Source organism: Mus pahari, chromosome 10, assembly GCF_900095145.1.
Source record: "Mus pahari chromosome 10, PAHARI_EIJ_v1.1, whole genome shotgun sequence".
NCBI classification, from domain to species: Eukaryota; Metazoa; Chordata; class Mammalia; order Rodentia; family Muridae; genus Mus; species Mus pahari.
In genome coordinates, this window is record NC_034599.1 from 67,845,955 (window position 1) to 67,872,128 (window position 26,174).

General features: G+C 43.4%; 2 protein-coding genes across 13 annotated transcripts in view; one reads left to right on the forward strand and one right to left on the reverse strand.

Annotated features, from left to right (window-relative positions):
* Window positions 1–1,280, reverse strand: part of C10H15orf65 (chromosome 10 C15orf65 homolog) — a 3,883-nt gene extending 2,603 nt beyond the window's left edge. The window contains exon 1 of one of the 2 annotated variants that reach the window (XM_029543638.1): window positions 1,075–1,280. In XM_029543638.1, coding sequence (XP_029399498.1) covers window positions 1,075–1,098 — 24 coding nt within the window. In that variant the 5' untranslated portion in view covers window positions 1,099–1,280. Of the gene's footprint in view, window positions 1–1,047 lie in introns of both variants that reach the window. The other variant, XM_021207814.2, reaches the window with a different exon arrangement.
* Window positions 1,281–1,411: 131 nt separating this feature from the next.
* Window positions 1,412–26,174, forward strand: part of Ccpg1 (cell cycle progression 1) — a 30,615-nt gene continuing 5,852 nt past the window's right edge. For 2 of the 11 annotated variants that reach the window (XM_029542988.1, XM_029542994.1), the window contains exons 1-9: window positions 1,462–1,581; window positions 13,042–13,110; window positions 14,821–14,941; window positions 15,261–15,337; window positions 16,998–17,196; window positions 19,822–19,989; window positions 21,331–21,582; window positions 23,024–23,050; window positions 25,590–25,711. In XM_029542988.1, coding sequence (XP_029398848.1) covers window positions 13,051–13,110; window positions 14,821–14,941; window positions 15,261–15,337; window positions 16,998–17,196; window positions 19,822–19,989; window positions 21,331–21,582; window positions 23,024–23,050; window positions 25,590–25,711 — 1,026 coding nt within the window. In that variant the 5' untranslated portion in view covers window positions 1,462–1,581; window positions 13,042–13,050. Of the gene's footprint in view, window positions 1,582–13,041; window positions 13,111–14,820; window positions 14,942–15,260; window positions 15,338–16,997; window positions 17,197–19,821; window positions 19,990–21,330; window positions 21,583–23,023; window positions 23,051–25,589; window positions 25,712–26,174 lie in introns of those variants that run through there. The other 9 variants (XM_029542991.1, XM_029542995.1, XM_029542989.1 and 6 more) reach the window with 6 other exon arrangements.

Sequence of the window (26,174 nt, forward strand, 5' to 3'; positions counted from 1 at the left end):
GAACTCACTTTGTAGACCAGGCTGGCCTCGAACTCAGAAATCTGCCTGCCTCTGCCTCCTGAGTGCTGGGATTAAAGGCGTGCGCCACCACGCCCAGCTTTTGAGCCCTAGATTTAATTATTTTAAAAAGTCACTTCAATAATTCAAGTCACCAGATGTCTTATCTACTACCAAGTCAGGGGGACTGAGGCTATCTCCTTACATCTTTTTAAATCTCCATTATAATTGAAGATGTTTATAAGTAATCAAAGTAAATACCACTTTACCCCACTCACTGTAAAACCAGATTTGTTATTTAAATTTTAGCCTGTTCACTGAGTTGTAAGAGCAGAGTGTGGTAACTTAGGCCTGTAATCCTAATACTTGGGAAATAAAGGCAAGGGGTTTTGGAGTTCAGAGAATTTAAAGTCAGCCCGAGTTACTCTGAGAAGATCTGTCTCAAAAACCTACCACCCAAACCTCCCCTCTCACCCAAACAAAAACGAATGATTAGGGATCTACCGCCTTTGTAGAGGGTTTTCTTAATGTGTGTGAGGCTTGAGGTTCAATCCCTAGTTACAGCAACACAAATATCAGATCTAACTGTGAACTAGCTTTTGCCCAACATCAGCTTGTTGAATGGTTTCCTTTATTGTTTACTCAGTAGACAGGTAGGGGACAGAGGAAAGGTAACTTTCCTCTGGTGTGTGTGCACTATGTTCTCCCTCTCCCATCCTTTTAGACAAGGCATACTCTAAATGACAAAAATATGAAGGTTCTAGGACTGGGAGGTGTAGCTCAGTAGAACAGCAGTTACCTACCATGCACAAGTCCCTGAGTTCGATCCCCACGACTGCAAATAGATAATGCAAAACAAAAACCATCCTGGACAAAAGATCATTTGTAGTGAGGTGCCTCCTTTACACCTTCAGAATAATTACTTTGTGGATCGTCCATTTTTACTTATAAATATAAGAGATTGGTGACTAGTGAGTGGGAGTAGATGGTGCCTCAAACACTATTATGAATTCGACTTTCAAAAGCATCTAGCTCTCCGCCCAAACCCACCAAGTCGCAGTTTGTCTCTCTCGCCACCTTAATCTCTTCGGCAAAAGCCATTCTTTCCTGATAGAAGTCTGGCGAAGGCGTAGGGCCCAGTCTTCTTACAGAACCGATGGAAAGCAGCAGCAAGCCAGAACGATCGGAGTCGCGTAAACTACAATTTCTGAGGAGGGAGAGGGTGGGTGGAAACCCTCAGTCTTCCAGTGTGGCAGCCCGTCTCCGTGGCAACCGGCTGCAGGCGTGGGAGCCCGGATGTTGTGGGGATCCGCGGGCGCTCCGCCCAGCTTCCGGCAGCCTCAGGATTGCGGGCCGTACGAATCTTCGGGAGTCGTAGTTCTTTTTCCTCGCCACAAGCTGGCAGGAGACGCAGGAGGAACTTCACGTCCCAGCATGCCTTGCTGCGCCGCGCCTGCCACCGCTTCCCCGCTGCGGACGCCCGCGAGCAGGTTGTTGTTTTTATGAGGCGTCACTGGCGTCTGGAGCGCGGACGCCGCCACGGTGACAGCTGGCGCGGTCGGGCGGAAGAGGCGCTGTCTTCGGGTAAGACCCTGGGGCGCAGGTCGGGCTGATGGGGCGGCCGCGGGCTGCAACTCGTACCTTCGTGCGCAGCGCCGGGAGGCTTTCTCCTGGTGGACGCCTTGGTCCTCGGGCGACCTCGGGCGGAGGGCGCGACCTGGCCGGTGTTAGGCGCGGGCTCGCAGGCTGCAGCCCCGCGAACTCGGAGCTGGGCGCCCCGGGATTCAGGTGCGGCTGCATCCATATGCTGAGATGCCGCGTGCGTCACTCTGAGCCCGCCCGGAGGTCCCAGGTGTCAGGAATAGAAAAGTGGCAGTGTGCATCCCAGAAGTATACTCCTACTCAGCCCCGAAGCCGGTCCACCCCGGCCCCCCTCTTCTCCGCCTGTTCTTCACTCTTCCCCTCCGGGTCCTTCCCAGCGGTTGTCAGGCAGACGGCTTGTCCTAAGTAGCAGCTGCGCGTGTGTCGTTTGTGTTTACCTCTCATTTATCCCCACTCTGCCAGGGGCAGCGCCCGAGTTCTAGACCGCAACCAGCTGGGGTGTTTTCCTGAAGCGTGAACCGTCATGCACTGCCCTCTCCCACTTTTGCTTTATTAGCTGTATGGGGCTGCTTGTCCCTAGAATGGGCAACAGTTTGTTACTCTCAGTTAGGAGTGCTATGAGACCTTTCCAGCAAGGTCACATCATGTTTGAAATGTCAGCACTAACTATCTTAAAGTCCCAATATTTTTTCTTTCGCCTTTTTTTTTGGCGGGGGGTTGTTTGTTTTTGTATTTTGAGATAGGTTTTCTCTGTGAATCCCCACCTATCCTAAAACTTGCTCTGTAGTCCAAGCTGACCTCCAACTCGGAAATTCGCTTGCCTCTGCCTTCCGAGTGCACCGACTAACTTTAAGATCCCAATCTTAATAGGCCTTAGATTTCTCAGGGGATATTTATCATGTATAACTGGTGTGAATAGTTTGCTATTCTGACAAGCTCAAGTTACAGGGGAACTGAGAAAGTTGTTAAGGGTGAGTTAATAATGCTTTTGGTTTTTTTTTCTTGCTATGTAGCCCTGGCTGCCCTGATACTAATATATCCCAGGCTAGACCTTCTCTTGCCTAAGCGTCCTAGGCACTGTGATCCTAGTTGGGTACTATGGAGCCTGCTGTAAATGCTGTTTTAACCCTGTTACACCAAAGTTGAAATTCCAGTCAAAGGTGGTGCCCCAGATATTTATTATTATTATTATTATTATTATTATTATTATTATTTGGTTTTTCGAGACAGGGTTTCTCTGTATAGCCCTGGCTATCCTGGAACTCACTTTGTAGACCAGGCTGGCCTCGAACTCAGAAATCCACCTGCCTCTGCCTCCCGAGTGCTGGGATTAAAGGCGTGCGCCACCACGGCTGGCTGCCCCAGATATTTAGAAGCTGAAGCAGGGAATGTCAAGTTTGAGACCACCTGAGCAATATAGTGGAGACCATATTTCTGTATGAAAAGGTCTGAGAATGTAGTTCTTTGGTACAGGACTTGCTTAATGTATGTGAGGCCCTGAGTTCAAGCCCCAGGATGATCAAAACAACTCCTAGAACAAGTATTGTGCTGTAAGCCAAAGAATAGACAGTTGTGTTTCCATTGGAGTTTTAAGGATATTTAGTTATGAAGGTGAGTGTCTAGGATGTAAAACTAATCTGACCTCTTGCTTTACTGTGTTTTCTGGGGATGCCACCACTTTTTTTTTTTTTTAAGATGTCTTTTTGTATGTTTTGCCTGCTGTAAAGACAGCTTGTGTGTGCAGTGCCTGTGGAGGCCAGAAGAGTCGGGAACTGGCCTCCTAGTATTTGTTCTCTACCACTGAGCTATTTCTTTAGCCCTGAAGTCTATAAAGACAGTGTCTCATGTAGCCCAGGCCAGCTACCAGTTGGCTATGTAGCCTTGAATTCTAGATACTCTTGCCTCCATTATCTTTGGATTCTTTAAGTAACTATGACTTTCTAAAGTAAATGGGCTGGCAAGATGTCTCCCTGGGTAAGGGGACTCTCTGAGCAAGTCTGCCATCTGAGGTTCATGTCTGGAACCCACAGGGGTGAGAGAACTGACTCCCACAAGCTGCTCACTATACGAACACAGATGCATAGAGACGGGGGGCTGGGGGCTGGGGGGCTGGGTGTTGGGCTTAAAAACTAAAAGTAAATAAACAAGTTAAAGAGTAATGGCTTAGGTCTGTTACATAGCTTAGGAGGCATAGGCAGAACAATTGGAAATTTAAGGCCAGTCTGGGCTACACAACAAGATCCAGTTTCAAAAAAAGGACAAAGCAGTACCCAGTCCAATCAGGGTGGCTGGGTGGGTGGCGCACACCTGTGATTCCTGTGATCCCTTCACTAAGGAGGCAGGCAGGCTTTACCTGCAAAAAGCAAACCAGGAAGTAGGAAAAAAAAAAAAAAACACATACAAACTGATTAACAACAGAAGTAACCAAAGCACAGCTGGGCAGTGGTGGCTCATGCCTCTAATCCTGGCCCTTGGGAGGCAGAGGCAGGTGGATTTCTGAGTTCCAGGACAGCCAGGGCTATACAGAGAAACCTCGTCTCGAAAAACAAAAACAAAAACAAAAGACAAAAGAAAAAAAAGAAAGAAAGAAAGAAAGAAAGAAACCAAAGCACAATCCACAGTTACACTGAATTCACAAACTATATATGAATTTAAATAGAAATTACTTTGAGGAGAAGGGAAAGAGACCAGTTACATGTCTGGAAAGAATAAAAAGCATCTTTAACAGTAATTCTTAGCATGTATGTAACTAATTCTTAGCATGTATGTATCTTTTGATCTGTTGTTAACTAAAACAAAAATCAAACGTCAAAGACACAAGTTAGATTGGACAATCTTGGTTATTTTAATAAATCCACATGCAAAAAAATATTTGGAGGGGCAGGAGACAGTCTTACTGTACCCTTGGCTGGTCCTGACCTGGGCCATCATGCTCAGCTGAAAACAGCTTGTTTATTTGTAAGCGTTTACAAGTGGAAGTTAGTTTGGAGTGATAGAACTTGCCTATAATCCTTACATGTGGGAGGTAGGAAGAAGAATCAGGAGTTCACAGTCATCCTGGGCTAACAGACCCTGTTTGAAGATAGTTAAGTAGTAAACTTTATAAGTCTGATAATTTGAGCTATATTTAATTTTTTTGTTAGATTCAGTGTGAACAGATAAAACTATACAATTCATTAGTCTACATCTTTGCTTTTGTTCTTGGAAGAATAGTGAATGTGTTTTGTCATTATCGACCTTAGGAGAAGTAACTCTCATTAGTTTTGCCTTGGTTATATTTTTATTTTGTATGTAAACAGAAGAAAGGATAATTTATGGGAATCTCAGACTCACCATGTGATTGTGTCCTGGAGGTCAAATTCTGGCCGCCCAGCTTGGTGGCTGTGAGCCCAGCTTTGTGCCTCCACCTTTGAGTTCTACCTCTGGTCCGTTTTGTTTTTGTTTTTTGAGACAGGGTTTCTTGGTGAAACACCCCAGGCTGTCCTGTACTAGTAGACCAGGCTGGCCTCCACCCTCTCTACCTTCTGAGTTCTGGGATTCTTTGTTTTCTTTTTTAAAACAGGGTCTTCCTCTGCCCAAGGCCTGGAACTTGCTGCAATTTTCTGCCTTAGCCTTCTGAGTACAGGTATGAGCCAGTGTGAGCCAGCCTTTATTGCTTTTTAGATGGTAGTTTTTTTTTTAAGTTGTTTTGGTTGAGAGCTTTTCTCCACATGTCAGTTTCTTTTCAATATTTTCTGTCTTTTACTTGTGTTCTATGTGTCTTGTGTGGGTTTGTGAGCTGCCATGTGGATGCTGGGACTCAAACCCAGGTCTTCTGGAAGAACAGTCAGTGGTTTTAACCACTGAGCCATCTCACCAGTCCATCTTGTGTTGGTTTAATGTAGGCTTTGTGTCCATCCACAGGATATAAAAAGCATTTGTACTAGATTAATATGTCTGAGCTGCCAAATTCCACAGTGTTGCTATTATAGGTGAAATTGTATTTTTTAACCAACGTAAGTATTTTTTAAATTATTTGAATGTTAACCGTAAAAATCCACATGTCGTTGTTTGGAAAACGTCAAGAACGTGGCCTTCAGGGCCATCACTGCCCCTTCTCTAGGTCTTTATTCTTAGGGACCATCAGATTTGGCTAGATGAAGGCAGTAAAGAGGTTGCTTTCAGGGCTTACTGTTTGCCTTCCTCCATTAAATAGGATCAAATTATCTTTCAGTTTGAGTTCAGAGATAGAGATTAGTCCTGTAATATGTAAGGATTGCATGTAATATATTTAGGGATTTTTGTTTTGTTTTATTTGGGCATTTAGAAGGGTATTTAATGTGTGAAAAACCATTGAAGATTCGTAGGGTTTCCTGTGGAATCTTTAGGAAGTCAGTAACATGAGTTGCAGGTTTCCTCTTTCATTATATGAGAACAAAGTCTGATTTTTCTTAGTGAGTGTCGCTGACCGACTCAGCTCTTGAGTTCATATTGCCGACGAGCTCCAGAGAACTTGGAAAGGAAAACAGTGTTCAGTGATGAGCAAGTATGTGAGGTACCAAGTCTTTCCATTGGTAAGCTGGAAGTAGCCCCTGTGTACCTTCAAGGTGGACTTGGGAAGAGGGACTCAGGCTTTTGTAAGTGACATGTGAAACTGAATACACATCGTGATGGCAGTGCCATGTACATTCTTTTAGAGCATAATTTTGGTGAAGAAATATCCAGGGTTTCATTTGTTTTCTAGGCAGAGCTGTGTAGTGTGTTCTAGTCTGAAGACCAGTTAGTTCCCTTCCTCACTGACTTAGCTCTTCTGGTTAAAAGACCTGGAATTGTAAAGTGGTGCCTCTGTGGTTGGGCCTTTCATATTGTCTCGGTCTCACAGTTAGATGTGTTGAGGTCCTTTGTTTGATTTCATAGAAAGTGGCTTCTTTTTAATGTTGCCCTCATGAGCAGCAAGACTCTATTGAGTCTGAAATCCTCCTGGCAGGCAGGTGTGAGAGCCCTGGGTGGGGGTGGAGAGATGCCTTCTTCTGGGAAAGTCAGTTATCCATTAGCATCTAACTCTGAGGTTGACCTGAAGTTAGGTTAATTAATACAGAGCATTAATGTAAAGCAGTGTTTTAGAAATTTCTAAGTTCATTTGTAAGGCTTTACCAAAGTGATACAGGTATGTGAAAGTGAAAGAAAACAGATGTGTAAAATGTACTGTGGTTGGGTATCCACTCTTGAAGTTAGTAGACAGCATAGGAAGATCCATATCATCTCCTAGTGCCACTAGATGACAGTGGGGACCCTTCTCCCTTGTAACCAGATATAAACTAATAAATAGCAACTAGAAAAAAAATACAGATCCTTGTATTAGCTTTTCTTTCGTTTATCTTAGATCATAACTGTAAGAAAATAAGAGTAAATTATCTTTTGTGAGAACATCTAAAAAATACAATTATAGTGTGTGTGTGGAGAGAGAGAGAGAGAGAGAGAGAGAGAGAGAGAGAGAGAGAGAGAGAACACAAGAGAGAACAGTATTAAGATAGGAAACAAAGCCAAAACCAGATAGATTGGTAAAATGATGACGCCACCTTGGACTCAGTGTCCCAGGAAGGGCAGTGTGCAGCCTGCCCATCTTAGGCATTAGTTAACTAAAATGGGAGGGGGGTACTTTTTTTTACTCTGTAAGTTCCTGTTTCTGGGTATATACAGGTGAGTTCCCTACCTATGGAAATGAGAGGTGTTTGATCCCCCAGAAGCTAGAACATAAGCAGTTTTTATAAGCCATCTAATGTGGGTGACAGTACTGTGCTGTCTCTTCAGCCTTATTTATTAGCTCTTTTAGGCTTTTTCAAAACGAAACAGTAGCAGCCCTGGCCAGCCAGGACATTTCATAAGACTGCAGAGCGCTGGTGAAAGGGGGGCCTCCCTGCTCTAGGTGATTTCCCCTCGCTGTTTGAATCATTGTCTTCTCACTTTAAAAAAGATGTGGCTTAGGCTGTTTACTTCAGATATCAGAGCAAAAGTGGTTTTTGCTTCGTAATTTGCGATGTTACATCATAGAAGGAAATTTACAGAGTAATGATGTGTTGCCACATTTCTCTTGCAGAAATGATGTTCTGGATGAAAAGGTATATTTAGTATATATAGCAGGAGTACATGGGTGGACTATATTTATTCTTTAAAAAATATTGTAATTGATTTTTGTTTTAGTTTTTAAAAGATTTATTTATTTTATGTGTGTGTGTCTATGTGTGTGTGTGTATATGTGTGTGTGTCACTTTGACTGTCTTTAGACACCAGAAGAGGGTATTGGATCCTATTATGAATGGTTGTGAGCCACCATGTGGTTGCTGGGAATTGAACTCAGGACCTCTGGAAGAGCAGTCAGTGTTCTTAACCTCTGATCCATCTCTCCAGCCCCCTTTTTTGTTGTTTTTAAAGGCCGAGTTTCATGTAGTCAGGTTAGCATCCAGTCTCACTACATAGACTGGGATGGCCTTGAACTTCAGATCCTCCTGTCCTAGCCTCTCCTTTGCTGAGATTTGTGTGTGACCACACTTGGTTTTTTTTGTCTTGTATTAAAGACAGGGTTATAACTCGGTAGCCAGGTTGGCCTGGAGCTTGTGGGCAGTCTCCTACCTCTGCTTTCCTGAGTACTGGGATTATAGTGTGACAGGAGTGCCTGGCTTACATTATTTTTAGTGACAGTGCTTTTCTACTGCATTTCAACCAGGAGAGCCTGCTTTTTACGGAGATGAGTCTTTGCACTCACTGATAGGATTACTATGACCAGAGAAAGGACCTTATATCCTGTACTATGTGGACTCAACTCACTAAAAATCCAGTGGTTAAAACTTTAAGGTAAAGCCTGGCGTGGTGGCGCACGCCTTTAATTCCAGCACTTGGGAGGCAGAGGCAGGTGGATTTCTGAGTTGGAGGCCAGCCTGGTCTACAAAGTGAGTTCCAGGACAGCCAGGGCTATTCAGAGAAACCCTGTCTTGAAAAACCAAAAAAAAAAAAGAAAACCAAAAACAAAAACAAAACAACTTTAAGGTAACATGTTAGTTTCGTTAACTTTAAAGGGAAAAAAATACTCCTTGAATTTGTGTCTTTCACTGTGCTTAAAATTGGTTCTGTTATGGCGGTTGGCACATGCCTAGGCAGAGGCAGCCACATCTCTTGAGCAGCCCATGATTCCTGAACAGGAGAGTCTGAGTCAGTTAGATGGTTCAAGGCCTGCCTGGGCTACAGAAGAATTTCCAGTCAGGCCTGGGTAAGTTAGTGAGACCCTCCTGTATCAAAGTAAAAACCACTGGAGCTGTAGCCTGGTCTACAGAGAGAGTTCTAGGACAGCCAGGGCTACACCGAAAAACCCTGTCTCAAAGAAACAAAACAAAAACAAAAAAACACTGCTTTTGTTGTTCTGAGAAAGGGTGTCAGTGTGCAACTCCTGCCTAGAACTTGCTATGCTGGTCTCAAAAACTAGGTAGCTTACCTTCCTGCTGGGGTTAAAGGCATACACCACCACAGGCCTTTGTGTGTGTATGTGTCCTATTTACTTGCTGTAAGAGACACCCTGACCAACACAATAGAAGAGATTGCGGGCTGGAGAGATGATGGCTCTGTGGTTAGCATAACCTGCTGCTCTTCCAGAGACCCAAGTTTAATTCCCAGCACCCACATGACAGCTCCCAGCTATTTGAATTCCAGTTCCATGGGATCTGACCATGAACATCATATTATGTTGGGGAGCATGGCATTAAGCAGGCAAGCACAGTTCTGGAGCAATAGCTGAGAGTATGCCATCTTCCCAGGACACCCCTGCCCTTTGTTACATCCTAGGCTAGAATATGACAGCATGCAACCCTAGTTGTTGGAACTATTGATCTCTTGTCTCAGACTCCAAGTAATTAGGATTATAGGTCTGAGGTGTTTGTTTGTTTGTTTGTTTGTTTTGTTTTGTTGTTGTTGTTGTTGTTTTAATAGAACAGTCTGTTTTAAGGGCAGGCAGGCATGGTGGCTCATGCCTAAAATCCCTGAATGGGAGAGTCCCAGTCAAGACGAAAGAAAGTTCAGGGCCTGCCTGGGCTGTAGAATCATTTCCAGGCCAGCCTGGATAAGATAAGTGAGATCCTGCCTATAGCACAATAAAACCCCTGAGGTGTAGCTTGGTGTGAGGGGCTTACCTAGCATCTGTAAGGAAGGCCTCAGCTTAACTCCCCAGCACGGAAAAATGGGCCCACAGACTTCGAGTCTCTCCATTTTCTTTTCCTTCCTTCTTTCCTTGCCTTCCCCTTCCTTCCTTCCTTCCTTCCTTCCTTCCTTCCTTCCTTCCTTCCCTCCTTCCTTCCTTCCTTCCTTCCTGTCTCAGTCCCCAGCTCAGTTCCACAGTTTGTCTTCTCACTTGGTTGGGGAGCAGAGCTGGGTTACCGGCCCAGCCACCATGCTTAGCTGCTTCTCAGGTAAGGAAGACCAGGTTTTGTTGAGCTGCCAGGTCAGCCTTGAGTCTGGGCTCAAAAACATTTGATGGAAATAAAGTATACATGCAATCACGTTAGCCTTCAGAGCACTCATTTTTTTTTCTCAATTAAAAAAAAGAAGTCATTTTCATTTTACATAAACTACCTTTCAAACCCCTGCAGTAATTATATCAAATAAAATAAAAAAGTGAAATGTCTGGCTGGGACAGGTGACAAACCAGTGCCATCCCAGAACTCGGGAAAGGAGGAAGGGAGGATTATGAGTTTGAGGCCAGCCTGGGCTACATAGTAAGGCTCAGTCTCCAAAACAGACACAGGGGCTGGAGAGAACTCAGACACTAAAGTACTGTCAGGCAAGCGTGAGGACCTGAGTTTGGTACCCATCTTCCATGTAAGACAGTGGCACGGCAGCATGTGTTTGTTTATAGGTCAGATGAAGTCAGCTGGTCAGTCAGCCTGGCCTACTTGTCATGTTCCTTTTGAGAGAATCTCACTTTATAGCCTTGACTGTCCTGAAACTCAGCTTAGGTAGATCAGACTGGCCTCAAACTGAAAGAGATCCACCTGCCTCTCCCTTCTGAGTGCTGGGATTAAAGGTGTGCATGATTATCCCTAAGAGAAGCTGTCTTAAAAACACAAGGAATGATTGCCACTGTTGTCCTCTAGCATCTTTATGTGTGTGCATGCATACAGGGACACATACAGACATGTGCACCCATGACCATACATAAGCACAAAGAATACCTTTAATTAACACAGCTATTTAATTAGAGTTAGAAGTAACATAGCCTCAGTACTGAGAAAGCTGCTGCAGGAAAGTCCCAAATTCTAGGCTAGCTTAGTTTATATAGCAAGATTTAGGCTAACTGTGGCTTCGGTGAGACATGTCTCAGCTACTCTCTGACACCCCCCTCCCCAAATTTGTTTTGAATGCTCAAACTGAATTGGGTTGAACCTAATGCCAGATACATTTTTGAAGTAGTTGCTGTACCACTAAATTACACCACAGCCACTAACCCTCATTTATATTAGCTTGTATGGAAATTTTAAAGAGAGAGATTGCTCAGTGGTTGAGAGCTCTTGCTGCCCATGGAGAAGACCCCAGTTTGGTCCCCAGCACCCACATTGTGGCTCTCAACCCATTTGTAATTCAGTTCTAGGAAACCCAACACCTTTTGACTTATATGGGCACCAAGCCTGCATGTGATGCACATGCATGCAGGCACAACACACATGCACATGCAGAAATACTTAAATTTTTAAAAGGGAAAAAACCTCCACAAGGTTACTCAGATTGATCTGGTACCCACACTTCTAGCCTAAGCTAGCCTTAAACTTGTTCTCTCTTGGCCTCCTGGATAGCTGGGCTTATAGGCCTGATTACAGTCAGAGTCTGGACAGGCATCCAAGTGGACTCATGGACAGCCCTGCAGCATTGGCCTTTACCCCTTTACCTCAGTCTGTGGTCCAGTTAGAATCACAGCATTGTGAGATAATAGTGCCCCATTCTTCTTACTCATGTCTAATTCTAGAAGATACAGAAATGGAAACCCTGCCTCCTTCATAGTAAAATGTAGCTTATTAGGGACAATGTAGGGCATCATCACACCAGGTAACTTGTCTGTTTTGGGTGATGTTGTGGTTGTTGTTGTTGTTTGGTTGTTTATTTATTTATTTATTTGGTTTTTGAGACAGGGTTTCTCTATGTAGCCCTGGCTGTCCTAGAACCCAATCTGTAGACCAGGCCGGCTTTGAACTCACGGAGATCCTCCTTCCTCTGCCTCCTAAATACTGGGATTAAGGGCATGCACGGCTATGCCCAGAAGCCCTTGAGTTACCCTTGCAGAACATGTTTTTTGGTTATTTTGAGACAAATTCATACTATAGAACTCAAGTGCTGGTGTCACAGGCTAAAACCAACAGAATCCATGGAGGCTGATGCTTAAGGGAGCTACCTGCTTCCCTCCCTTCTGCCTCTCACCGCCCCCGCCACCCCCTCCCCTCAAGTAATTGCTGTCTATCCTAGGCTGGTTTACAGTTGGAAGCTCTCCCACGTCAGCTTCCTTAGTGCAGAGCCCTGGAACTGAAGGGTGCCATGCACTGCTGTCCAGGAGCCTTGGGAAGGTCATTGCCGACTATCTATTCTTAGAACAGAACAGAGGGTGGGGCAACTTCTTAAGAGTGTTTTGAATACCAGGCTGGCCTGGAACTTACTACCAGGTAGTCACAGTGACCTTGAACTTTTGATCCTTCTGACTCTACCTCAGATGCTAGGATTACAGATGGGTGCCAGCATGTTTAAGTCACATGGTGCTGGAAAACACACCCAGCTAGGCATGTCACCTACCAGCTGAGCTACGTCCTAGCCCCTGGATACAGTTGTGTTGGAACCACAGCCTTCAACTTAGATCTAACACTTTGATAGTGTCTGTGCATGGCCAGAAGCTAGTTAAAGAGGTGGATAATCTCAAGGCTAGCCTGGGCTAGCCTGCAGGAGGTGGCAATGTAAAAGCTTTCCAGATGGAAGAGCGACCAGGCAGCACTGAGCAAGGTGCTGCTTCAGGACAAAATGAGGTCCTTCTCAGTGTCTTAGATTTGGAACCGCCAATTGAGGTATTGATAATAACTATTTTAATTGAAACTTCTGTGTTTTTGAGCTTGACCTTTTGGGCTTTTCACAGCTCACTGCTGGTTGAAAGTGAACTTAGACTGCTGCTGTCTGGTCCCAATTAACCATCTGCCAGCAGGATCCTAGTTATTCTTCACCTTTCAGATACAACTTCTGTTGGTCGCAGCAGCACAGCTGGGCAGGTCGCCTTAGCTCGCGGGGGTTCCCACAGCCTAACGATTTGGTTTATCTTATAGGTGTGCAGTCGTATGGTCAGTGTGGGAAGCCTGTGGTGGTGTCTCAGTTTTACCTGGAGGTTTTATGCTGGGTGGAAGAGCTTTTACAAACATTTTAAAATGTTTTACATGTTTCATTCTATTATAGACCTGAAAAATGTCTGAAAGTTCCAGCGACAGTGACTCATCTTGTGGCTGGACTGTCATCAATCATGAGGTATGTTCTCCAATGTGTTGTTAGCAGTGACAGAAACTGCTTTATGAAGCTCAGTGTTTTCTAGGTAAGTATGGCTTCCTTTGTCTGTAGCTGACTGTTTCCTCACCCATATTAAATTTGCCTGCTAAATACCATTGAGCTACATACAGCCCTAGGGTTGGTTGGTTTTTTGTTTTTTTTTTTTTTTTTTTAAACAGACAAAATTTTGACATAGGGTCTTAATAAGTTGCTCTAGGTGGTCTTAGAGTCAGTGTGCAGCTCATGCTGATCTTCCTGAGTTTGGAATCCTCCTGTCTCTGCCTCCTCAGGCTGGGCTGACAGGCCTGCGCCAGCGCACCCAGGGTGTGGGGTTTTTTAGTTGTACTGAGACATTCAAGTCTCACTGAGTATCCGTGGCTGCCCAGTACTGGCCTCACATCCACAGCGGTTCTTCCAAGAGCTGGGATTATAGGTGTGTGCTAGTATGGCTGGCTTTTGTTTTGTTTTTGAGAAAGTCTCCTTCTGTCATGTAGGCTGGCCTAAAACTCAAGGCAGCCCTCCTGCCTCAGCCTCCCAGGTATGGGGGTTAGAAACATGAACCATATCTAGCCCTGATTACCCTCTTTTCATGGAGTACAGAACTTAATAAGAAAAAATATGTATTTTAGATTTATATGTGTGAGGACAGCAGTTGTTCATAAACAAGAGGAAGTGTGAACTTCTCCAGAGAGTAGCATCCAGGATTTTGGGAACTGCTGAAAATCATAGCTGGACTCTTCTACATTATTCTACCTGACTTCCTTAACTTTGAGGGGGCCTCAAAGTTCTTTGTCAGGTGCTGCCTGGTACAACTACATTCTTATGTAATTTTTTGTTTTGTTTTGTTTTTTTTTCGAGACAGGTTTTCTCTGTATAGCCCTGGCTGTCCTGGAGCTCACATTGTAGACCAGGCTGGCCTTGAACTCAGAAATCTGCCTGCCTCTGCCTCCCGAGTGCTGGGATTAAAGGCGTACACCACCACTGGCCGGCTCTTATGTAATTTTTAAAGACCTTTGTGGGACTTTTTTTTTTTTTCATTTCTATTTTGGGGGTGTGTGTGGAGGGAAGATCAGAGTCTTACTGTGTAACTAGGAGAGCCCCTATCTAAATTACCACACAGCCCAGGATGAACCTCCAACTCTTGATCCTTCTGCCTCACTTTCTGAACACTGGGATAAAGGAATGTGCCTGGCTGTCTTCTTTGTTGTTGAGGATGGTGTCAGATTCTCTGGGACTGGAGGTACAGATGGTTGTGAGCCACCATATGGGTCTCTGAAAGAGCAACCAGTGTCCTAAACTGCTGAGCCATCTCTCCAGCTCCATCAGCCTTCATTTTTGTTACTGTTTATGGAGCCAGGGTATAATTGTGCCAGGATGGAGCCTACTACATAGTTTGGGCTGCTCTTAACTCCTGAGCTCTCTCAGCCTCAGTGCAGACACTCAGGACTCAGAGTTTGGCCTTTAGTCTCATTGAATAGCACAATCATCTTGTGTTCGCCAGACATTGACTTGAAGGCTATGGCTCCATTTTGCAATCTTCAACCTGCAGGCCCGTATAGACTGAGCTGAACAAAGCTAGTCAGGACAGATACTGTTTAGAGTGTGGTAGCATCAGGAACTTTCTACATATCATCGGTCAAATCCAGTCTTAGGGAGGCAATAGCTAAATTAATAATTACCACTTTCCCCTAGGGTTCTGATATAGAGATCGTGAATTCTGCTACAGCCAATGACAACTGTGGACTGACTCTAGAATGTTCCTCAGTAGAACAGGAGGAGCTGACCGTTCTTTATGTGGGGCATGGAGGTGGAGGTAAGTTAAGTTCCTGTTTTTTTTTTTTTTTTCCTGGAGATGGGGATGTCATCCTTGATTCCCATTGGAATGGTCTTACCCCAGATGTTCAGTGGACTTGTTTACGTCAAAAACCTGCCAGCAAGTGTCTGAGAATAGTTAGAAGGGTGCTGACACCTGAGAGTCTGTAATGAGTCACATTCCCTGTGTGAAATTGTCCCTTCACACTTAGAAGTAATTAAATTTGCTAGCAAGAGCAGAGGGACTAATGATATGTAGGCTGCATAGTTAAAGTGTTTTCAACAAAAGAAATAACCATACGTTTTTGGTTTTATACCAGAAAGCACCGCAAACAACACATTGTCAGTGGGAGAAACCATGTTGTCATCAATGAGAGAAACCAAGTCAGCAGTTGAGGTAAACTTATTCTGTTCTGTGGATGTTTGATAAGTACTGTCTTCCTGTTTATAGCTAAGCATTCTATTCCTACCGAAATTATAGGAAAATCTAGTGAAAAAAAATCCGTCAGTTTTAAGGTTAAAGTTAACTTTTTGGGGTTTTCAGAACAGGACTCTAAGCGAGAGTCTGCCCCTAGGTTACCCTCATAGCCGACTGTGACTAGAATATGAGAAGCTCTTCTGATTTAGCTAGCTTATCTGTTAGTTTAATCTAGTTAACTACTTTAAGGATAGTTTAAACTATTCTTTTAATCTACATTGTGATTATTTTTGGAAGTAGACTTTATTCTTGAATTATATTCAGAATTTACTGAGTGAATGTCTAAAATGAAGGTTAACTTTTACATTTGATAACAAATTAAATATTGGCTGTTGTGGTTGTCTTTTGAATACAGCTACTTGGCAGCATAATCTTTCCACGGTATTGTAGTCCCTTCCTGCTGAGAATGGGTGACATAAAGACTAATTCTTTTCTGGAAGGGCCTGGAGACATGGCCCAGTGACTATGAATATCTGCTACTCAATCCTGAGAGCCCGAGTTCAGGTCTCAGCACACGTGGAAGAATCTGGGTGTCCTGCAAACACTTGTAACTTCAGCTCTACGGATCTGATGCCCTCCTCTGGCCTCTGTGCACAGATAGACATGTGCATAACTTAAGCAGACACAAAGTAAATAAAGCTCAGGGTTGATGAGGTGGTTCAGCAGGTGGAGAGGTCTTACTGTCAAGTGTATTACTAAAAATAGTTTATTTTTGGAGGCTAGGAAGTTCAAGAAGAAGGTGCTAATAGCTGGTTTGGTGTGTGGTGATTGTACCTTTTGCCACATTCTCTGTAGGGAAAAAATGCAATGTCTTTGGATGACAGAGGAAGGGAATGACTGAATGGCACTGTGCTATGTGCCTCTTCAAACAGCACCCCCTCATCTCCTCAGAGCTCATTGAGTTTTCATGGTGCTTGTTGGGGTTTTGTTTTTGTTTTTGTTTTGTTTGCAGGGTCTTTCTACATAGCCCTGGCAGTCCTGGAACTCAGTGTGTAGACCAGGCTGGTCTCCAACTCACAGAGGGCCACCTGAGTGCTGAGATTGAAGGCATGTGCTAGCCCAAGTTTTAATGAATTTTAGGGGACATGTTCAAACTGTAGAACATAGCCTATTTGTTGAATCAGTCTGTCACATACTCCCTGGAGGTAGTATTTTGTGCCAGCAAACTCAGGACTGCTGAAGTAAGTGAATTCTTGGTGTCCTGTGGTCATAGTAGAGCTGAGCAGTCTCTTCAGTTTCTGAAGAATAGTGGGAGGAGACAGACAGTCGTCTCATTTCATTCTTAGCATCATGGATGGCTTTGAGGTCTCCAACATAAAGCAAGTGAGCCTGTGACTACATAATCCTTTACTGTTGGATAGAAATTGCTTCTCTAAGGGCTAGGGGAGGTGTCCAGTGGTAGACCAGAAGCACTGCGTGCTCAAGGCCCTGGGGTCCATCCCCAGTATTGAAAAGAAAAGGGAAGGAAAGGGGAGAGAATACAAAAAGAATAACACTAGGTGTCGTATATTTTGAACTGTGAAGAAAATATAAGACTCAAAATGACTAAGCTTACTGCCTGTAAACTTTGGTTCTGTAGGTGGGGGAAGCAATTTCCCCTGAAGACAATGTCTACTTCGGAACTACTAGTGATGATTCGGATATTGTTACACTTGACCCACCTAAGCTGGAAGAAATGGGGATCCAGGAAGTTACAATTCAAGAAGCGCCCAGCTCAGATGACCTTAATATGGGCTCTTCATCCAGCAGCCAGTATGCCTTCTGCCAGCCAGAACCCGGTATGGATCTTGGCAGCAGCGAAGCCTCTAACTTAATGGCTTGTTCTCTAGCTACAGCTTTCAATGTCTTAAATAATTTCTCTGAAATTCAAGAAAATACGATAAAATTTGTTACAGTGTTTTTCTGGCCTTTATGGCTGAGCTCAGTGTTCTTTCTTTGGCACATTAGTGTGTGTGTGTACCTATGTGTGCATACATGTGTATAGGGATAGACTGGGGACTAAACCCCAGATACTGCACATGCTAAGTAAGCAGTATGCTACATTCAGTTTATTAAAGTCTCAAATCCTCAAAAGGTGCATTTGCCTTTTAATATGTGATTAATTGATTGTGGTATAGCAGGGTCTAGCTCTGAAACTCTGGCTGTTTTTATGCTCACTGTGTAGCTCAGGCTTTGCCTCAGACTTGGCAACAGTTCCACAGGCAGGTACCATCATTCCCAGCTTCCACAATTTTTTTCCAGACAGGGTTTCTCTGTAGCCCTGGCTGCCCTGGAACTTGCTCTCTGTAGAGCAAGCTGGTCTTGAACTCAGAGATCTGCCTACGTCTACCTCTTGAGTGCTGAGATTAAAGACCTGTGCTGCCACCACCCAGCCTCTTCTACAATTCTTAACCTCTGATTTCTGAATATGTAGTATCTCTCAGAGACACAAAATACTTCGACATAAAGTTCCTGGAAAGTGTCAAAAGAGAAGACTGTGGCTAACTCAGTTATTAATTAACCCACAGTGATAATTTAAAGATGGAGTGTGGAGACCTGTGACTCTATTTAGAACTGCAGTTTTAATAATTTCCTAATCTGATGAAAAGGTAAGATATATAGTTTGGGTTAGCTCCTTATATTTTTCCATTTCTTTTAAAGATTTATTTATTTATTATATGTAAGTACACTGTAGCTGTCTTCAGACGCTCCAGAAGAGGGCGACAGATTTGTTACGGATGGTTGTGAGCCACCATGTGGTTGCTGGGATTTGAACTCTGCACCTTTGGAAGAGCAGTTGGGTGCTCTTACCTGCTGAGCCATCTCACCAGCCCCCATTTTTCCATCTTTTAATAATTTGTATACATTTGGCAGTCAGAATCACACAGTGACATTTTTCATTCCAACTTAAGGTAGTAAAATGCCACATTGTGCTTCTTAGCTTGTTTGTTGGTTTGTTCTGGGATAATATCTCTGTCCACACTGTCCTGGAGCTCACTGTATAGCCTTGACTAGCCTTGGATTTGTGACAGTCTCCCTGCTTCAGCTGGTATTATGTTACAAAACACCCACATCCTCTGTCCCCATGTAACACTCACGTCTGGCATGAGTGCTGTGTAAGTTATTGGGGAATGGTAATAAGTCTGTATGTATTAAGAGCAGAAGGAGTGTCTTCTGAATATTTTTAATCCATCTTTTGTTGAGCCTGGGATACAGATGTGTGACTGTATTTACAAAAAGTTGGTACAGTTGACCTTGGAACAGAGGTCAAGGCCTTCCTACACTCGGTGAACTCACACTCGGTGCAGTTGGGTTCCTTTCGGATTTTCTAATTCTATCATGTTCAGTTTTCTCCCTTTTGATATATTTATTATTCAGTTATAATTGTCTGCCTCTGGCTTAAGAAACATGGACTCAGGTAGGAGTGTAGCAGAAGGGCGCAGTGAGGGAACAGTACACATTGTTGATGGGAACCGCACCTGAAAGCCCAGGATTCTGGCTTGATCTCCTCTATGAAAGAGCTAAGAATGTTTCAGAACCGGGCGTGGTGGCGCACGCCTTTAATCCCAGCACTCGGGAGGCAGGCGGATTTCTGAGTTCGAGGCCAGCCTGGTCTACAAAGTGAGTTCCAGGACAGCCAGGGCTGTACAGAGAAACCCTGTCTCGAAAAACNAAAAAAAAAAAAAAAAAAAAAAAAAAAAGAAAGAATGTTTCAGAACTAGTTAACAGAAATATTAAGGGTGTGTGTGTGTGTGTGTGTGTGTGTATGTGTGTGTATGTGTGTTTTAATTTGAGACAGGGTCCCATGATGTATCATCCTTGGCTGGCCTGGAATTTGCTATAGACCAGGTTGACCTCAAATTTATATAGAGATTGACTTGTCTCTGTTTCTTGCGTGCTGGTATCAGGTGTGTATGGCCACACCCAATTTAAGCATTTTTTAAAACCTATTGCAATCCAGCCCATCAAAATTGCTTATATAAAGACCATGTTAATGATAAATTTTAGGCTACACTGAACAAGCTACAGAGTCAGGCATCATTAGACGCTGTGTCTCCTTAGTTACTCTGGTCTGCTCTTCCATTCTCTTTTTCCTTACAGCTTTTCAGCTTCATGTTTTTGTGTGATTCTAATAGGTATGCAGCTTTTGTTTGTTTAAGAAAACTACTGCCTTCCATTGGCCAACCAACCCTCCTACCCAGAAGGCAAAGGTGATTGCTGTAGTGAAGTTCTTGTGTATGTTTCTAATGAGTGGGATTTTACACTTGATTTTAGCCAAAAGGCCGAGAAGCGCTAGCTAGTCATGGGATTTTAATCTCATATAGATAATAATGTTAACTGGTGAAAGTTGTATTTTTAGTTTTTTTCCTTTATTATTTATAATGAAGCTTTATATATCTTTTTTTCTTATTTATTCACAAAAGAAAGGTGGTGGGAGAAGCTGTGGAAGATTCCTGGATGCTTAAGGGGATGGGATGATCAGCTGAGACTACGTGTTCCTAGCCAGCTTGCTCTCCAAGGTGGTGTGACCGACGCTGAGCTGGGCGGCTTCTCGGCTTCTGGAGCTGGGCTAGTCACTTTCCTATTGAAATGTTGAGTGTTTTGGAGAGTCTTGGTCTAAGAGATCCCTCACACAGGCTGGCTAAGCTTACTGCATGCCTCTGCATTTCGTGCTGCTTAGATTGTGGGCCATTATGCTGTACAGGAAACTTAGAAATCCAAATACTTCCACCATTACATGTATGAGTTAAAGATAGAAGAAGCATTAAGTAGTTAATATCTATGAGGTGGTTTGTTCATGTATATGAAGGCAATATGCATTGTAGGTTTGGAGACATTTTTAAGAGATTTGGAGAAAAGTTTGCTTTTACATTGACACGGTGTGCTTCTGTCAGAAAGTATTATTACTTCAGTATCCCAGCCGTGATCTGGATGCCTTTATATCGTGTAATGCTTGGTTTAAGTCTTCTTCTCATTCTAAGAAATGTACGTCACAGCTGAGGCAGTGGCATCGTGGGAAAACTAGTGATCAAGAATAACCAGTTACATGCTACCTCTCAGTGGCTTCCATGTCACTAAGCATTAGGATATGCGTTCTTTCAGTAGTGATGGTGTCTCTGTTGTCATGTGAACGTGAACTACATTTTCCACGCTTGATCTTTAGAAAGCATTGCCTGATGTAGACACCAGCTTTTCCGTGGCATGGACAGCCTGTTTTCTAAAAGACTGGCATTGTTGGTTGCATGAGTGTGCTGTTTTGGAACTTTGTTAAATTCAAGTTCACATCTTCGCTTTACCTCTAACTGACCTATAGAGATTATTACTAAGTCTTCTTGTCTATAATTCATTGAAGTATGGGATGGAATTAAGGGGTGGTGACATGTGCAAAAAGCTGCCAGTGGCATCTCCGAGGATTGTTCCTGGACTGGAGATGGTTTTGTGCAGTTGTCATTTCTTCCGTGAAGGAGCAGCACAGACTGTGCCTTAGCACGGAGGAAGAGCTGCTGTGTCACTTCCTCAGGCAGACATATTTACTAGAGGGTGCAATCCACAACCTTCTGGTAAGAGAGGCTGCAGAAGGGAGGGGTTCACCTGACTTCAGGAACTGTGTGGACTGTGGTGCTCTGGACCCGCACAGTGGGGTAGGGACCTGTTGTAAGAGACCAGAAGTACTTCACACTTTCTGTCCCCTCAAGTAAACAATGAAGTTGAATGAAAAGACAGGGTTTCTTTTTTCCTTAACTGAAATGTTTGTTTCTGCCTGGGTTTGATCTGGTGTTGGTAAATGAACAGTGTGCTCTTGTTTGTGTTTCTCTTTTTGGCTTTCTTGTGTTAAAGGGCATGAAAGGCTAGCATTGATTATTGGCATATTTACTGGCAAGGCTTTTCTGATACTGTGTACTTAAATATCAACATTTTTCTTTTTAAACTAGTCTTTTCATCTCAGCCTAGTGATGAGGAATCCAGTAGCGATGACACCAGCCACGAGCCCAGCCCCGCTCCTAGACGCCGCCGCAACAGGAAGAAGACCATTTCTATCTCAGAGTCTGAGGAGCCTCCACTCGCTGAGCCAGAAGATGAGCCCTCCAAGGAGTCAAGTAAACACCACTTTAGTGGTGGTCTCAACAAGTGTGTTATCCTGGCCTTGGTGGTTGCTGTCAGCATGGGATTTGGACATTTCTATGGTGAGTGAGTGGAAACACCTTGTGCCGAAGCCACTTGATATAGCAGCAAGGCAAGATGGCATAGAAAGGTCAGTGTTGGGTACTGTGGCCTGTACCTACAGTCAGCTACTTTACTCAGGAGGCACAAGTAAAGGATTACTGAGTCTGCAGAATTTGAGATTAGCCTGGGCAACATAGCGAGACCCTGTTCCAAACCAAAACATTAACATTCCTTTTTTGTTTTTTTGGAGACAAGATCAGGCTGGTCTCCAACCTATAATCTTCCTACATTATCAGAATCTCAAGTATAAATAAGGACTAGTAACATACATATTTGTGTAATGTATTTTTTTTTTAAGTAAGAAGACTGGAAATTACAAATCTGAAGTTGGGGGTGGGGAGGTGGCTCAGTGGTTAAGAGTACTGGTTAGGCTATTCTTCAGAGACCCCAGTTTCAATCTCCTGCACCAAACCCATCTGCTGGCTATTTCATAGCCATTGCCATTCCAGCGGCCCTCTTCTGACCTTTTAGGGCATTGATTGCATGCACATAGTGCACAGACACACATGCTGGCAAAACATGAATAAAAGAAAGATCTGAAGGTGCTGGGTGTGGTGTTAAATGGCTTTACCCAGGTACAGGCAGAGGGTTTTGAGTTTGGGGTCAGACTGATTTTTGAAGTAGGGCTTTACATCCATCCATCCATCCATCCATCCATCCATCCATCCATCCATCCACCTATCTATCTATGGCTTTTAAAACAGGGTCTTCCATCCGTCCATCCATCTATATACCTATCTATCTATCTATGGCTTTTAAAACAGGGTCTTACTGTGTAACCCAGGGCGAGCTCTGACTCGGCTTCGTGAGTGATGAGGTTATAGACCTGTGCTGCCTGGCCAGAGAGGTATTGTATACTTGAGAAGTCAATGTCTTAAATCTTGTCAAGTTCACAACTCTTTTGTTGTTGTCTGAAAAAGCCCTGGCTGTCTAGGAACTCACTATGTAGCAGCTCACTCTGTAGACCAGGCTGGTCTCAGACTCACAGAGCTCCATCTGCCTCTGCCACGCAAGTGCTGGACTAAAGTCTATCTATGCCATCATACCAGCAACCTGAACACTCTTAGCTTGCTTATATAAACTACTTTTAGATTTATTCCTTTTCTTGGTCTATATAACCTATACTTTAATCTTCTGTTTTAATGGTTCTTTCCAACAGTACATTCTTCAAAGGTATTTGATAGAGCATGATATTGGAATAAGATGATGGGGCAGCCCATACTTGCTAAAGTCAAAGTTGCTGACTGATGTTTCCTGTGTTCAGCTTGGGGTGGTATTTGGGCCTGTGGGGAGGCCTGCCCATGTGTGTCCTGCTGAGTACTTACTAGAGCCACAGTAGTGTGATGTGCTCTCAGACACAAATTTTATCAATGGTTTTGAGTATATTTTTGCCCTCTACAGGTAAAAATGAAGGAAACAAAGGAAAAGGTCTAAAATCTTTTTTTCTTACTAAAAGCCAACAGTTGGTTATTAACTTGAATATTAATACAGACTGCACTAAAATCTCACAATTTGCATGACTTTGGAATTTTTTTTTAAGATAGTATAGTTTGGAACAGTCCTTCTAAAACTAAATTAACAAAATTAACACACTGCCTTCCTTTCTGTAACTTTTAGTCTTAGCCTTATCATAGTGTGGGAACCCTGGATGATGCAGTATATGAAATGAGTTCCATATCTAAGTCCTGACTCAGTGACCTCTCAGTATTCTCAGTGAGCTCCATGCTAACATAGCTTCTCTGAGATCTGTATCCATAAGCAGCCATGTCTACTAGAACACAGCCAGCCAGCCTTGGCTCTGTATAACTGTGGGGTTTCCTGTCTGTACTAGAAGAGAAAGCAAAAGATAGTGACACACTGTACTCTAGCTGTTTGACGTGATTCAGATTCTAAAAGTGCTTCTGAACTTTTGGAAAAAGAAAAAAATTAGCAGAGAAGATAAATAATCTATAAGAAAGCTAACACCAAATTAATGTTTGAAGTGCTTCTCTGTCCTTGCTCATCTCTCCACACTTTGGTAGACAGTGTTGACAGGTTGTCCAGCCATTCTGAGGATGTAACTGTAACTAGATGAGAAGTTACACAGCACAAAGAGGCATTGAAATCCATGGCTATATCAACTTACTCAGTCATCCTTGAATGGGCTTTTAGTAAGCTTAAGACATGCAGGAGGGAAAGCAGACCATTAAAGCAATGGCAACTCTATAACCCCTTTTGGAAACAAAATTTACCTAGATTAATGATAAAAGATGTCTTTAAGGGGGCTGGAGAGATGGCTCAGTGGTTAAGAGCACTGACTGCTCTTCCAGAGGTCCTGAGTTAGTTCCCAGCAACCACATAGTGGCTCAGAACCATCTAATGGGATCTGATGCCCTCTTCTGGTGTCTGAATACAGTTTAGGATGCTGAGTAAGAAAGTTTGATTTATGGAGCAACTGAAAACAACTGTTTTGAAAAGAAAAAGGTAAAAATAAAAGAAGCTAGCGGCCAGCTGGAACTGCTGTGGGTTTTGTAATCTGTACACTGGTGCTGAAGGCAGGCCTTGGGGATTAGGGTGAAGGATCAAGGGAGAGGTGAGAACAGGGAGGGCACTTGTGGTTTCCAGCTTAGAGTTTTAGTTTGGTAGTCTATCAACCATTCAGAAAGTGTGCTAGCTGCTTCACGTTGGAAGTAAACGGTTCCTTAGTGGGAGAGTCCTGCTAGACAGTGAAGTAGCTAGATGATGTGCTAGGCCTTCTACAACTCAGCTGAATCTCCACTCCTAGGTTGTTAAGTGATGTTCAAATTGGGTTTCAAGACCTATAGAAGGAATTAAAAGGGATGGTTACATCCTATGTTTAAACTTGTGCATGCACTGGTATACCCACTAGTTGTCAGATATGCTTTTTGGTTTAGTGGTAGTATTTTTCTTTCTTTCATGTATGATACATGTAGCAGGAGCATGCAAACAGCTTGTCTTGGCAAAAGAACATTTTGAATTTAAGGTCCAATATGAAGGAATTGCCCTAGTACTGGGTGACCACCTGAGGGCTTTGCAGATGGTAGTTAGAGGCTCTTCCACTGGCTTGCTCTATTGCAGAATTCCTAATACATTTTTGGCTTTGGGGGTCTATAAGACAGCTGGTCTGCAAGAGACTCAGTCTCAAAAACAAATGAAAAGCCTCTTTGCCAGGTGGTGGTGGTGGTGGTGGTACATGCCTTTAATCCCAGCACTCAGGAGGCAAAAGCAGGTGGAGCTCTGTAAGTTCAAGTCCAGCTGGTCTACAAAAGATTTCCAGGATAGCCAGAACAGTTATACAGAAACACCATGTCTCGTAAAAACAAAAAAAGTAGAGACAGGAGAATCAGGAGTTCAAGATCATCTTCAGGTAAATAGGGAGTTGGACTCTATCCTAGATGACTTAACACCCTGTCTTTAAAAATTAAAATAAATAAAATAGAAAATTGACTTTGAGAATGATGGGTGTTCTTAATTAGGCATTCCGTGTGTTATATTTCAATGTTTGAGTTGTAGCCTGTAGGCAAATTATTAAGAAACATACATTTTTATTTTTCTTTGACTCTTAACCTGTAGGAAAAGAACTCCACCGATGCTTTACTTTTCTGTTTAAAGAGGTTGAAACACTTTACTTCAGCAATCTCAAAGCTGAGTACTGTTGGTATAGCAAGATGAGAAGTGGCTTTTGGGGGGAGGGTGGGTTATTAGAGTGGCCTGTGTTTTTCTTTGGGAGGGTAGTAAACTACTTAAATGCTCCTGTGGGCATGCTGGATGAATTAAGTTGCATCATTAACCTGCTTGTCCTGTGCATTAGCATCCACTGTTGTTTGAGGAATGACAGATACCATGAATGTTTTAGGGTAAAGAATGTCCTTGCCCTAGTTAAGGAGCTGGTGTAGGCCGAGTGTGCTGTGTATTTATTTTCTAGTAGCAGCAGTTATGTTATCCTTATAATGTTTTTTCCTTTCAGGCACAATCCAGATTCAGAAGCGTCAGCAGTTAGTCAGAAAGACCCACGAAGATGAGCTGAATGGTGTAAAGGATTATCTCTCACAGTGCAAGCAGGAACAAGAGTCTTTTCTAGATTTCAAGGTATGTATTAATTAAACATTGAAAAATAACTAATAGGCGTGAGGGCACACGCACACTGTAATCCTAACCTGGCACTCCAGAACTTAGGCAGTATGAATCAGGCCAAGTTCAAGACTAGCGTGTGCTACTTAGTGATCCCCTGCCTCAGAAAGCAAAGGAGAAGAAGAAAAGTAGAAACCAGCAGTGAAGTAGTTAGGTGTCGTTACAGTGAAGAGTAGTGGATGAGAGAGGTGGGCTGGCCAGCCCACAACCACAAGCTGTCCACTTGCACACCTATGCACAAACAAATATAATCAAGGTAAAAGTGGTGTCAGGTTGTTTGATGCTTTTATACCTGTTCCTCACATTGGCGTGCATCATGTAACTTACAACATCACAGGAGAGAACTTGGCACTCTGAATGAAGCAATTCATCTTTTTTCTTTTTCTTTCTTTCTTTCTTTCTTTCTTTCTTTCTTTCTTTC